Here is a 13932-nt window from a genome sequence, read left to right on the forward strand (position 1 = left end):
TTATTTTCCATAACATGTTACTTTGTATTATAAATCTAAATCTTGCAAAAACTATAATTTGTAGCAGAATTAGTTGTCACCATTCATATGCCTTTTTTTCTTATCCTTTGGGGCTTTCTTTTGTGTTTTAGTGTTTGATCAATTAGATCTCGTCACATATGAAGAAGTAGTAAAGCTGCCAGCATTCAAAAGGAAAACACTAGTCCTACTAGGTAATTTTCAGTTATTTTTCTGAACATGAGCATCACAGCTTTGAAGCCCTTCTGGTGGAATATCTCTAAATGATTTTTTTGTGTTGACTCAGGTGCCCACGGGGTCGGAAGAAGGCACATAAAAAACACGCTCATCACAAAACATCCGGACAGATTTGCTTACCCCATTCCTCGTAAGTAGCAGGGCTCAGTGTGCTCCAGAGTTGTTTGTGTCCTCCTTGACAGCATCCCCCTTGTTCTACTGCCTGTGCTCAGCTCAGCTGAGACAAATCCTGCCTTGAAGGTGGGAGCTGTGTAGGACTGGGTGTGTTTCCTTTGCTTTTTCAAAGGGGACATTAGAACGTAACACCACTTTTGCATCAAATGTTCCTTATTATTCACAAAACTGCTTGTTAGACTTACTTCTCTCTACCCCAAATGTGTGTTAATTTAGAATGAAGGATAAAAGTTTCTTCATTTTTAACTGTGTATAATTCCCATGAGAAGAAATATGAGCGGGATATAGAGGGAAACTGTAGTGTTTTAATTACTTCACACAGCCAAGTCTTAAGGACTGGTATTGCACTAAAAGTTTCAAGTTTCCAGAGGTGACACTAAGTAAAAGAAAACACAATTAATTTCACTGCTTGCCAGTGGGTTGTTATGAAGAGCACAGAGGTGTTTTCCCTTCATGACAATCTCTATCAATACCCTGCAGGAACTGCAGATGCCATTACATGGTCCCTTGGAGATGCATCCTTTTTCCTCAAGCTGAGCACACCAAAACAAGAGCATCCAGCCCCTACCTGTCCACTCCATTTCAGACTGACCTCAGAAATGCCGTTCATGGCTCACAAGTGACACTAATTTAATTTTCTTCACAGAAACTAGTGATTTTATCTGCAGGTGCTTTTTAAATGGACTCACCTATGCCATGGTGAGCATGCCTTAGCTTGCCTGCATTAGGTTCCTGCTCTGTGGAAGCACTGAAATTGTTTCACTGGTTTTATAAAACTAAAAAGATGCATTTTCTGCACTCTTTCACAAAACCATGGTGTAGTAGGTAGCTTTTGAGATGGGCCTTAAATTGGGTGAGGAGTTTGGAAGAAATGAAGAAATTACCTGCATACTGAAAACCTGATCAAAGATATCAGGTCACACACAATGGCAGTAAATTCTAAAGATTAGTAGGCTGTACTTCTCTTACCACATAAGTCTGTAGAAGCAATATTCAAAAAAGTATATTATTCCTAAGTAGCTTTCACCTCTCTTGACCACAGGTAATCAGGTTTTTAAGCTGCTTTTCAGAACTACCTTTTCATACTTGTAAGAACCTCAGAAAAACATAAATTAAAAAAAAAAAAAGCAGAAATGTTTTAATCAGGTTTTTAAGCTGCTTTTCAGAACTACCTTTTCATACTTGTAAGAACCTCAAAAAACATAAATTAAAAAAAAAAGCAGAAATGTTGTAGTACAGAAGAGGATTTAGGAGAAATATGAGTATCTTAAGTTCAGTAGGCCCTAGGGACTCTACTGCTGCTTTTCCCACCACATGTCCCCAAACTCCTGCTTTTCCCAGTGCCTGTCATTCTGACTGCCTCATCGCCATTGCTCTGTGTGTGATCTGACAGGTCATTGAGTATTGATGAACAAACAGAAAAAAGAAGCCACATATAACCTTAATATTGCATCTGTACTTAAATATTTTGTATTTTCAGACACAACCAGACCTCCAAAGAAAGATGAAGAAAATGGCAAAAATTACTACTTTGTATCACATGACCAAATGATGCAGGATATATCAAACAATGAATATTTGGAATATGGCAGCCATGAGGATGCAATGTATGGGACAAAACTGGAAACAATACGAAAGATCCATGAGCAGGGACTAATTGCAATACTTGATGTAGAACCTCAGGTAACTAATTAGAAGTGTATAATTTATAAGGGCATCACAAATCCTTCAACCTTGTTTCATTGAAATGTTTTTATTGATTGCACACTAGGTAAGTGGTGCATAAAGTGATGTGAAACAGAAGTCCTTGAACCTCCAGGATATCAGTCTGTGGAATTCTGGTAATCATATGGTTAGAAGAACACAGAGGAGAAAGAAAAATCAAGCTCTCAAGAAACACTAATAGTTTATTTATTCATTGTAGAAAATCTGTGGAAAATTCTGATCCATTTCCTTTGAAACATCTGTGTAGTCATTACTTTCAATTCACAGGGATCTGTTTATATATTTTGTTAAGTGAAACAACATGAATGTAGACAATTGTGATGTTCATATTATTCTAGCAGGTGGAAGGAAGTGGGAGGAAGGACAAAATTGTGACCAGTGTTATCTACTTAAATTTGCTGACTTTGTTCTTCTTTGTGAATGGATTGAGGAAGTTCAAATTTTTCTAAGAATTTCACAACAGAAATGAAATACCTGGCTAAATTATTTAAGAGAATTCAGAATATGATGGTGTGGTGGTGTTCTTAAAAACAAAATCCCACATTTAACAGCATTCAGGGAGAGCAGCATTTATAATTAGTTCAAATGGAGCAGCTGTTAACAGCAAACCCTCTTGATAAACTTTTTCAACCTGAATTATTCAAGTCCTGTACAATTCTCAGAAGAGATTTTAATCTTTGTTAGAATATATTTATATTTGGTAACAGCTGCCTTTGCAGCTCATTTCCTCCAGCTCATTTCCAGCAAGCCACTTTGCTAACCAGCTTCCTCATTCATCCATCTCAGCTCACTGAGCCAACCTGTTTGTGGATTTATTCCTGGTTGTCTTACACCCCTTGCCTGTTCTCCCTTGGGCACTCCTATGGATTTTCTTGCATTTCACTTATGGGTTTTGCCTTTTTTTTGGAGCAGGCTGGCAGAGGTGATTCCTGTTGGTGGCAGCAGGGAGAAAATCTTTCAGCTTAAATAAAGGGTGGAATATGGGGTTTTTTTGTTGGTTTCTTTAAAAAGAAAAAGCTGTGGAGAAGATAGGAAATAGAAAGAGCAAACCCAGAGTGACCTTTAGCAGTCTGACTTTAACTTGTGCATCCCTCTGAGTTCAGCTGAGGTGTTTAACCCACTGTCCTGCACTTCAGTCCAGCCCAGGTCTGTGACAGTGTCACATATGGCAATTCATGTCACTCAGTTCATTAAGGCAACTCTTTAATGAGAGCTCTTCTCTTTTGCACAGATTTGGCTCAGGAGATTAGAGCTGTATTTATTGCATTTAGTGCTATGCTCAATTTTTAAACACTTCAAACTTCTCACATCACATTTCCATTTTTTTAAAAAAATATTTTTATAATAACACAATTTATACTTTAATCAATATTCTAAAACAAAGTTGGCTCTTTTCCCTATCTATTCTATAACTGAATTTTTTTATATGGCATTTCATCAGTCAGTTTAAATGTAAACAGAAATCCACACTCTTTGAGACTGTATAGGGCACTCTGAAAATGCTTTTTTACTGAAAGCTCTGAAAAAGCTTTCAGTCTCAAAAACTCACTTTGATTAAGGAGAAATACATGTTTGGACCACCAAAAATGTAAATAGGTGTCTGTATTACTAAGGTCTTGACTCCAATTCAGTAAAAACAAATCCAGTATTGGTAGATCATGAATTTGTGTCTTTTGCTTTTGTGACTAAACTTACTTCACATTGATTGTTGGAGATTTCCTCTAAAGTATCTGATTTTTTTTTTTTCCCCCTAGGCATTGAAGGTCCTGAGAACTGCAGAGTTTGCTCCTTTTGTTGTTTTTATTGCTGCACCTACGATTACCCCAGGCATTAATGAGGTATGGCACGTTGCAGTCTGATGTCCTGGCAGAGACAGAATTAATTATTAGATTCAAATGTGCAAATCAGACTCTTCAATTGTTTCCCTGTCTGTAAATGAAAAGGCAGAAAAATAATTGAATAACAGCTTTATTAAGTTGATTGACATACATTTATTCTTTATGAAACATTAGCTCAAAATGTGGGCTTCAAGAGGAAGGACCCATGTGCTGTATGCTAAAAGTACATATTCTATTATTTCATTCTCTGCTCCAGCTCAGAGAGCCATTTCCAAATCATTGGCACAAATGACTCAATTGTGAGTTGCAATGCCAGCACTGATCCCACCTTTAGCCTTAGCATTTTCCCTGCACAGCAAATATGTATCAGAAATAACCTTGTTCATTTTGACAACTGTCCTCTAAAAACTGGAATCTTTGACCCCAGAGGTAATTGTTTGTGGAACGATGCTGAGTATTCCTGGAGGTCCACATCATCCATTTCCTACTTAGTTTCTATAGGGTATCTGCTCTGCAGATTGCTGCTGATGTCAAGGATACCCAGCAATTCTGGGTTTAGCTGACACTCACACAAATTCCATTTTCACAAACACTTAATTTGCTCAGTCTTCCTTAAACCATCATATTAAAGTATTTAATCTGTTGGATTTGATAATGAATCTGTTCCAAATACCCTAGATGTCTCCTTGATCATCAAAACACAAAGTCAGAAGCCATGTCACTACAGGAGGTTTCTATAGAAATGTAATTACAATATCATAAGCATGAAGCTGTGACATCACTGCAGAGGCTTGCAGGAAAGGAAGGAGCCAGAAAAGCACATTTAAATGCAAGTAACCTGAATGATTATTCAAATCAAAAGTGGAAAGTGAAGAATTTTGGCCTCAAGCTGGAATTTTACTGACAGCTGAGGCATTTTGCTAGTTCACTATGATGCTTTAGTGAGCTACTTTAGCTCTAAATTGGAGTTTTGTCAGTTTTTAAGCACCAGTGCTAGAACAAGCAGTGAAAGAGGGACAGGAAGGGGAAGAAGGCTCTATTCACTTTCACAGCATTAAGTTTTGTCATTTCACTGTGTGACCCACACCCTAATGGTACAACCCAAGAGTGTAAAAACAAAGATCTCTCAGCACAGCAGAACTTGCCATGTTAGTGAGCTGATACTTCAGGTAACTGCTGGTGTGATGCTGTGAATCAGTACAGTCTGGATAAAATACTAGAATTTAGTCATCTGCACTGAATTTTCCTTTGTGTAAACAAATAGCATTGCATCAGCTACCCTGTAAAATTACATAATTGCTCTGGTTTGTTGCCTCCATACTGCCCCAGCTCCCAGACAGTCTTTCCTTGGCCTCACTCATCTGCCAGTGGTACTTAAATTTTAATCTTCCAGTTAGGATGTAATACAGAGATAGCTGGGACTGTTCATGTGAGGGAGAAAACGTTTTCCCAGATACACTAGGAAGAGAACAGAAATGTGCCTTTTACAGTAGTGGTGGGGAAGTACTTCATGTCAGAGAGTTAGAAGTAAAATATTGTGTTGGTGCTGCAAAACCTGTTTTAAGTTCCTGTGACAAAAGTCTCTGTGCCCACAGGGTTTCACCCAGGCACATGAATTGCTGAGCCAAGGCCACACTTACAAACCATGCTAATTTGTTAATCAATTAAAGCTAAGGAAAGGGAGGGGCAGGCAATGGTAATAGCTACAGCCCTTACCCAAACACGGGATTCTGTTTGCCAAGGTTTTCTGGGCAGATAAGCAAAGTGTGTCTGTGTGTAGCAGCCTGCAGGGCAGCAAGCAAGGGTGAGGAGAGTGTGTTTCCTATTTCCCATTCATGCTTCCTTTTTGAAAGGTTCATTTGCATAATGATTGTCCCTTTCTGTTGGTCCTCTTGCTTTATTTTACTTGCACTTTTTGAGAACACTTCTGTAATGACTGTCCTTTTTTCCCCTTCCCATGTTTTCTTAAAATTCATCTTTGCTTTTCTTTTCATTTTCCTGCATTCGTACTAATTGTACATAGCTGCCAAAATGGTGCAGAAAACTGCCTGTAAGTACCAGCTAGGGGCTCACAAGGTAGTCCTGGTTATTGCAGTAGTTCTAGAATGTAGACATGCTTGTTCCCATTCAACTTCAACTTTTGCCATTGGAGTCAAAATTTAATATAATAATGACTTTTGATATCTGCACTAAAATTATCTGCTAGCAAAAAGAGAATCTATGAAGTAAAAATTCTACTCTTACAGATGTATATCTGAACTTAAAACCAGTGCAGAGGCCTGATCCTAACAATGTCTCTCTTGAGGTAATTTATCCTGTCAAAGACCACACAAAATATCTCAGTAATCGAGGCCCACACAGCAAGAGTCAGGAGACAAAATATTATCCTTTCCAGTGGATATAGCAATGCACCCTGAGCAGTCCTGCAAAGCACAAGACCAATGTAAATCATACAGGCAATCTCCCAGAGTGCCCCCACCTGTCTGATCACAGAGGAAGCTTAAATCTGATGGTGGTTGTGCTAAAACAGAGGAGAGAGTGCATCAGGAAACCTTGGGGCAGCTCCTCTTTCCTCCAGCTGTTCCTGCCTCCTTTGCCCACACAGCAGCAAAGAGATCACAGCCTCCATTTGTTTGATGTAGACCTTATTGAGCCAAATTCTTCAGACTTCTAGCTGTGCTTCCTCCCTTCCTACAGCCAAAGGAATTTTTTTTTAGGAAGTCTAGAGCCCACCAGCTGTTTAAATTGTGAATTTCTTTCTGTTGAAGCAACACTGGTAAAGGCCTGATGGTGTTTACACATTGTCCACAGCCTTAGAAGGGAATATTAGTCATTTTTTGGGCTGGGCTTTGATTGCCACAAGTGGCAGCTGTTGTTCTATGTACTTTCAGGGTAAAAAAGCCCAGCCCTCAGAGACTGAAGATGCCACTGGTGGCCTTTATGTACCTGGGGTATTTCATGGGCAAAGCCATGTTTCACTCCTTTCAGCTGTGGTGGAAAAAGAGAGATTAGGAAAGTGAAATGAATTAGGAAGAAAAAGTCTGATCCAGTAATGGACACACTGCAACTAGACCCATATAAAATTCCTCTTACACAAGAGCTGAGGGAAGAAGGAAATGCAGATGTTGTGCTCCCAAATGTTAATTTCTGAAGTTTTGGCCATTCATTTGCCTGCAGTTCACTGAACATTTTGATAAATATCTTCTTTCTTGACACTATTGAGAGCACAACTGCTGAAGAATTTCCTTCTTGGAACATAAGCTGGGATGTTCAGTATGCAAAATTTAATTAAGACATTTTAGAGAAATTGAGAGGAACTTACTGCAGCAAATACTTTGATTACAGCTAGCTTCAAAGATGAATTTTGGTATTTAAGTCTTGCAGACTCAGAGAAAACAGCCAAGTGTGACATGTACAAATAGATATTCTATCACAAACACAGGCAAAAGTTCGTCCCAGAATGAAACAAAAATCAAGAGCTTTGATCTCTTTTCCTTTTGCTGAGCTTAGGAAAGTTTGAACCTATTTGAAACTTATTGCAATGGCCTATGCCAAACTTACTACTGCCCATTAAAGTATATGAAAGTAATGGTTTACATTTCCAGCAGTCTGGGAAATTTAGATATTCCAAAATAAAGACCACTTTGATCCCAGTGAGTTGGATCTAGGAGAAGCTAAGTCAGAAGAATACTGACATTGAATGAATTTTTAAAACACTTAGATTTGTGGAACCTTTGTGTGTGCAAGGTAAACTTTACCAGTTCACTTTTTTTAAAATGAGATAGCTCATTTTAGAGATAGCTCAAAATGAGTAAGATTTTCAGATTTTCATTGTCAGTCACAGTAGGATAGATGCTTGAGTGAGAAGAGTCCATATCTGTAGGCAAAAGTAACATTGATGGGAAATCTGAATAATAATTCAAAACCTGCATGAGGACTTAACAGTTCTAGGGCTTCCAGGGGCTTCTCAGTACTGTTAGCCCTGTGTCATGAGATCAAAACTCTTCTCAAGGTGCACTATGATTTGGACAAGACAGACTATAAATACAAAATTAATTAATGTAAAGCATTGAAAATAGTCTGCATGAAAAGTTACTGACCTTCCTTTGTAGGTTAATTTAAGCAGGAAAGGTTTGGTGCTCAGCTGATACAAATTGATGTCTCTTCTGGAATCTCTGAGAAGTTGAAAGTTCACCTAACTAGGGTTTTCACTGGGCCATATGAAATATTCCACAAAAATTTTTCATACTAGTGTTGATCCACTTTGTTCTCTTTATTAATAGCATAAATTAAATTTGGAAACACTGGAATTTTCTACAGAAGTTCCAGGAGTTGCTGGTGGTGCAAAATGGCCTGTACAGGGAACATCCCTTGTACAGAAGTGCATGTGAGGTGTATTTGCCCGACTTGGAAGGAAATTTGTAATAATTTTCAAGTGAAGACAGCCACACCACACAGCCCCCTCCCCATTTGAGGCTGCAGCTTCAGGAGAGAAGCAGAACTGTAACTCTGGCAGAGAACTTCTCCTCCAGAAGTGGCTGGTTTCATTCCTGCAGGGAAGGAGAACTGTCTCAGAGCAGGTTGTTTCCTTGAGGGGACCTGAAAGCTGTTGTTCCACAGCTACTTGTCACTGTAGTTACAAATACTTGGGAAGCTGAAACAGAAACAAATAAAGGTGGAGGTCATCTTAACAGCTGGATAAAAATCTATTTCCAGAATAATTTCTGGTGACAAAGCTGTGGGCACTGTGTCTGTACTTCTGCAGCCTAAAACTCTGTTTAGCAAAGTGTGTCCCAGCTGATTGATCAGGTAGAGTCAGCCTATGGATACTGCAGAGCAGCAGGAGTCACTTGGCACCAAATCCACCCCAAACCTGTGGGACAGGAAAGACTTGATTGCTTTCCTGTGGCTATTTCAAGGTTTCTGAAAACAGCAAATGAGTTTGTTGGGTTTTTTTAATTCATAAGGAAATTTGCAGGAAGAGAATTCAAACTTATAATTGCTACAGAGCCCTGGGAAGAAGCCTTTTGCACCCAGCTGCCTCAGGCAGGCAGACCTCACTAACACAGCTCTGATGTCCAGGCTGCCTGCTGCATCTGCAGGATCTCCCACTGAGAGGGGCTGGAAATGCCCTGCTCTGAGATAGAAACCACAGAGCAGTGATGTGGAGTGAGAGCTTCCTTAGCAGTAAATTGTCATTAAAGGAAGCAGACCCAGAGGATTGGTGTGGAACAGAAAACATTACCAAAAGTGGGAACAGCTGATGCCTGACAGCCTCTCCCCCTCCTCCCTTTTCTCACGCTCTCACTGGGACATAGGCCCAATAGTTATTACTTGTGCACCAGGTCTGATTTATTCACATGTGGTCTCCATTGCTGCTTTTCCAAGCTTCCATCCTCTACCTTGCTTTTTTAACTCTAGAGCTGTGTTTTGTCTCCAAGAGCGTCAATAACCGAGTGCTGTTTGAGTGTCAGCTTCCAGAGGGAAGCTGTGCCCTTTCTCCCATGTCATTCCCATAGCTGTAGGTGGGAGAGCTAAAGCACCTCAACTCCCTGAGGCCTTTTTGCCCATTTCCTTCTCAGCTGAGAAGCTGTTGTGGGAGAGATCAAAAGAATCCAACTTTTCTTTTCTCCCGTTTTCTCTCCCGGCCGCCGCACAGGATGAATCCCTTCAGCGCCTGCAGAAGGAGTCTGAAATCCTACAGAGAACATATGCACACTACTTTGACCTAACAATTATCAACAATGAGATTGATGAAACCATCAGGCACCTGGAGGAAGCCATCGAGCTCGTGTGTACAGCCTCCCAGTGGGTCCCGGTCTCCTGGGTCTACTAGACCGGGAATGAGAGAATTGAGGAGAAAGAAATAATAATAATCTGTCATTACTGGGAACCACCTCATACATGGAAAACCTCTTCGTTATTGACCTTGTGTCAACAGGTCTTGGCCCCTAGAGACTACCTAGATGTAGTGTGACCTAAAATATAATTATTGTCATGTCCGAATAGATAGGAGGAGGGGGAAGAAAAGATGAAACACTAATTTAAAGAGACAGTATCTTTTTTTTTAATCATTTCTCCTAAACTTTTAATAAAATGTATCTTTAAATATATGTACTATTCAGTCTTTTGGAATGTTATATTTTTGGAAATCATAGCTTTTTATTTCAAGGGCCCCTAAAAACTGCACAAAATAGATGCTGCTTTCTATAATCTATTTTAATAGTAATAATAATATGATTCTGTTACCTTAACTTGGGGGTGGAACACTACATTCTTTTTAGAGTCTGATTTTATGGATTGGAATACTTTGCTTTCCTTTATTTATTTGAAGTAATTAGTCTAGTGGTTACAAAACAAATTCATAAATTTTAAAGGCCTTTTTTTTTCATGCTTTTGTTTTTTCTCTCCTAGGATAGTATTTTTTAGTACTTTTGTGTAACATCCAGATAATGTGATACTGTCTCTTTGAAGAACTCTGTAAAAGTTTTAGAAATTTGAAATTGGGTCTTGACTCTTAATGCATGTGGACAGTCGCAAGCGTTCATGCCGTTGGTGTATCTGTGTTGATAAAACCTGTAATCTACAGCAAAGTACATTCCGTTCATGGGAACACGTACCCAAGGGAATAAAGCAAAATATTATTCTGACTAAGTTGTAAACCTATGCACATCCCTTGCATTTTGGGCAACTTTCTAAAAAAAAAGAAAAAAAAAAGAAAAACTGATTTTTATTAATAATAATCATGTAGTGAAATGTGTTTGTAATTTTGTCTCAATTTAATTTGTTGTAAGGTGGGAGGGGGCAATTACTGGTTTCACCATTTCAGATCTGTGTTGTCTGAGAGTATTAACGTTTTAATTAAGTTGAAGCAAAGAAATGCTGATTTTTAATATGTATGTAATTGTTTAAAGATGCACACATTTTAAAAGAAAATACTGTGCAATGAAGAAACCAGTTTAGACATTGCGATAAACTGACTATTCCAAAAGACTCATCTACAACAGCCCTGTAAATTCCTTTAAAATGGTAATTGACTCTACAGTCTGACCAAGTTTTTTTTTATTTTAAATATACTTCCTTTTATGTGTTCAACAATTAAATGCTTTTGGGTCCTTCATTTCATCACAGGGAGTTTCAAGAGCAAATCAGTGACTCGTGCAGTGAGGGAAAGTGTCTTAAAGTCTTTAAGGGAAGCCTTTGTAGGGACACAGCCTGCAGCCTGCTCCCAGGGGCTCTGCTCCTCCTGGATCAGCACAGGCTTCCTTCCTCAAAGCTGGAATTAGGGCAGAGCCAACTAAGAAGGTGTAACCATGGATGGACCTGGCACTTCATTTTCCTTCTTCGTGCTCTCACTGGCCCACGTGATTTACGTTTTCTCTGAAAATGGTTAAAGGCAGTGGGCATTGCCACCTCTTTTTAGGTGTCAGAAGCATGCTGTTCCTTAAAATGACTTCTCCTCAAAGAAAAAAAAAGCCTCTGTTGGCTGTGCTGTTGTATAGTGTGATTTTTAGTGTTTATATTAAAATGAAACAGCGATCCAGGATTTTTCTTCACAGTGGAACTTGCAGCTGGAGTTGGTCTCTGGGCTGTTCCAGTTGTTTGGGACCATTGCATGTGCAATCAGAAAAGGGTTCTCAAGGTTGAATGTTTCTCACAAGGATAATCCTATTCCTAATTTTCTTCTGCCTACTCCTGCAGGTTGGGTGGTCAAATCTGTTTACAATTCTTGTAAAATCCACATCTGAAATCTCAGTCTGGCTGTGCCTCCTGTGCCCAGCCAGGGCAGGCAGAGATGTTTATTTCCTGCAGCATTCACAGCCCAGCTTGCAGCCCACAGAAGGGAAATTCATCCCTCACTTTGGCCCAGCTGCTGAGTGTCCTTAGTGCCACAGCTGGAACCACAGCTCTGTGGCTGCATCCCAAAAACAAGAGCTGTACCTGAGTCCCTTGAGTTTGTGGGAAGTAAGGGATGAGAGAGTCAGCGTGGGCCTCACGTGGAGGGAAACGAGGGAGCTGCCAGAGGAGCTGTAGGTGCTCATCTGTTCTGGGGTTAGCCCCACGAGAAGGGGATGGTGCAAACTGTGAACTCTTTAGTGAGTAAGAGGTAATTTTTCAAGTGCTTGTGTTGTTTAGCCCTGGTGAAGCGTAGCTGGTGTCCTGCAGGCAGCTGTTGCAGTGAGTCCACACTGGCTGAGCTCATGGAAGTGACAGGTTCATTCACTCTCAGAACTACCTCTTTTCCCAGCAAAGCACAAAGATGGGAAGACCTACTGAAAATCAAGCAGTGGAGTGTTTCTGATGTTAGAAATACAAACTTCTCTGGTGAGCATTGGTGTCTGACTGCAGTGACACGTTTTTCATCTCAAATGTTTATGGCATTACACAGGTAAAGTAATTTTGATAATTCGAGTATAGTCCATCATAAATGTTTTAACTACACTTTTGACTCTGTTAATGTGAATTTCTTGGAGTTCTGTGTATCCAGCTTGTAAGGGAAGGAAATCTCACAAGGCCCATGAGGGTGCTTCTGCCTTATGTAGATGACAATAAGTAGTGATTTGGTGTAACTAATTCCTTTTCTTCTCTGAAGTGGAACTACCATTCAGTTCATGCCACACAGTAGAGAGATTGACCTGGAGAGCTTTGTTTCTTTTATTCTCACTGTATAACCTTTTATCAAGAGACAAAAACTGTAAAGCACACACTTAGCATCCTGTCTCGCCTCCCCTTTACCACAGTCTGTTTTCCTTGTAGGAACCTTCAGTAGCAAAAGATTAAATTGGAAACCCTGCCTAGGCTTTAAGTTCAGCAGATCCACAGCACACAGTGAGCTCCACGAGCAGATTTCAGCACAGTCCCAGACAGAGCAAGCCCAGGACTCCTCAGTCTGTCCAGTCCTCCCACCCTGTTCAAACCCTTCTGAACATTTCTGTTGTTTGTGTGGTACACAGAGGGCAAAATTCTGCAGAAATTGAGCTGGAAGCTTCACCTGCATAGGGAAGGCTCATGCAGATGCAAAGCTGTTGTTACAGTTTGTTATTTTTTTCAGTCTCCAAGTGGAGAAGGGTCCTCCTGGTACTGTAAATATCACTGCATAATTTGGAGCACCACATGGACTTCTCTAAATTTATGCTGAATGTGACCTCAGAAGCAACCCTGGGATTGGGAAGAAACAAATGTTTCTGTTTGCCCCTTTTATACTTTATTTTTGTACAGGGGCTCATAGATTTGTAAAGAAAACTTGATCTTATCAGTATGCTGCCTCTCAGTCTGACTGATGCCTGTGATTTCAAGGTGTTAAGTTGGTCCAATAAATGTTCATTAACCTCTGCTTCCATTTACCTAATAAAAGTACACTAGGTTACTCAGTGTCTCAGAGTGGTAAGATTATTGCATGGAAATGGTAGCCCAGTTTAGGCTCCTGGCCACAGCCAGATGGACATTTCTTAATCTCATCACTAAACCCAAATTCTTCCATGTGTTTTAGCAGTGGTTTTCTTTTTATATGATTTGGTCAAGAACAATGCTGTGCCACTCATTGCCCTAAAAGAAAACATCACTACCTACCTCAGAAACTTCATGAAGAAGGTTACTCAGTTGACTTTGAGAACACAACAAAGAAGAAGAGATGTTGCAACCTGATCAACACTGGGGCGGTGTGTATTCTCCAAAAACTGGGTACTAGAGCCACTAGGAAAATTTAAAGCACAGACTAACCAGTATTTGTTTCATTTTTATTCTTTTCTATAAGGAAATTATTTTCAGAGTCCTGTTGCTTAAAGAAATACTTGGCAATGCTGCCAGAGCTTCCAGAGGTGCTTTGCAAATCTGCTTTGCAATCCTAGATGCAAATAGATCTGTCCCCATTCTCTTGCACTGCAGATGGTATTCAACAATTTAATGAAGGCTGTTAGAGCTCAATTTCAGGCTTTAAAAT

At 39.8% G+C, this 13932-nt stretch overlaps 1 protein-coding gene across 12 annotated transcripts in view; it reads left to right on the forward strand.

Moving 5' to 3' along the window:
* Window positions 1-11095, forward strand: part of CASK (calcium/calmodulin dependent serine protein kinase) — a 188427-nt gene extending 177332 nt beyond the window's left edge. For 6 of the 12 annotated variants that reach the window (XM_039729341.1, XM_039729344.1, XM_039729346.1 and 3 more), the window contains 5 exons: window positions 132-212; window positions 305-385; window positions 1910-2112; window positions 3909-3992; window positions 9652-11095. In XM_039729341.1, coding sequence (XP_039585275.1) covers window positions 132-212; window positions 305-385; window positions 1910-2112; window positions 3909-3992; window positions 9652-9828 — 626 coding nt within the window. In that variant the 3' untranslated portion in view covers window positions 9829-11095. The remainder of the gene's footprint in view (window positions 1-131; window positions 213-304; window positions 386-1909; window positions 2113-3908; window positions 3993-9651) is intronic. The other 6 variants (XM_039729345.1, XM_039729347.1, XM_039729350.1 and 3 more) reach the window with 3 other exon arrangements.
* Window positions 11096-13932: the final 2837 nt, after the last annotated feature.

This window comes from Passer montanus, unplaced genomic scaffold, assembly GCF_014805655.1.
Source record: "Passer montanus isolate IOZ18808 unplaced genomic scaffold, ASM1480565v1 scaffold69, whole genome shotgun sequence".
NCBI lineage: Eukaryota > Metazoa > Chordata > Aves > Passeriformes > Passeridae > Passer > Passer montanus.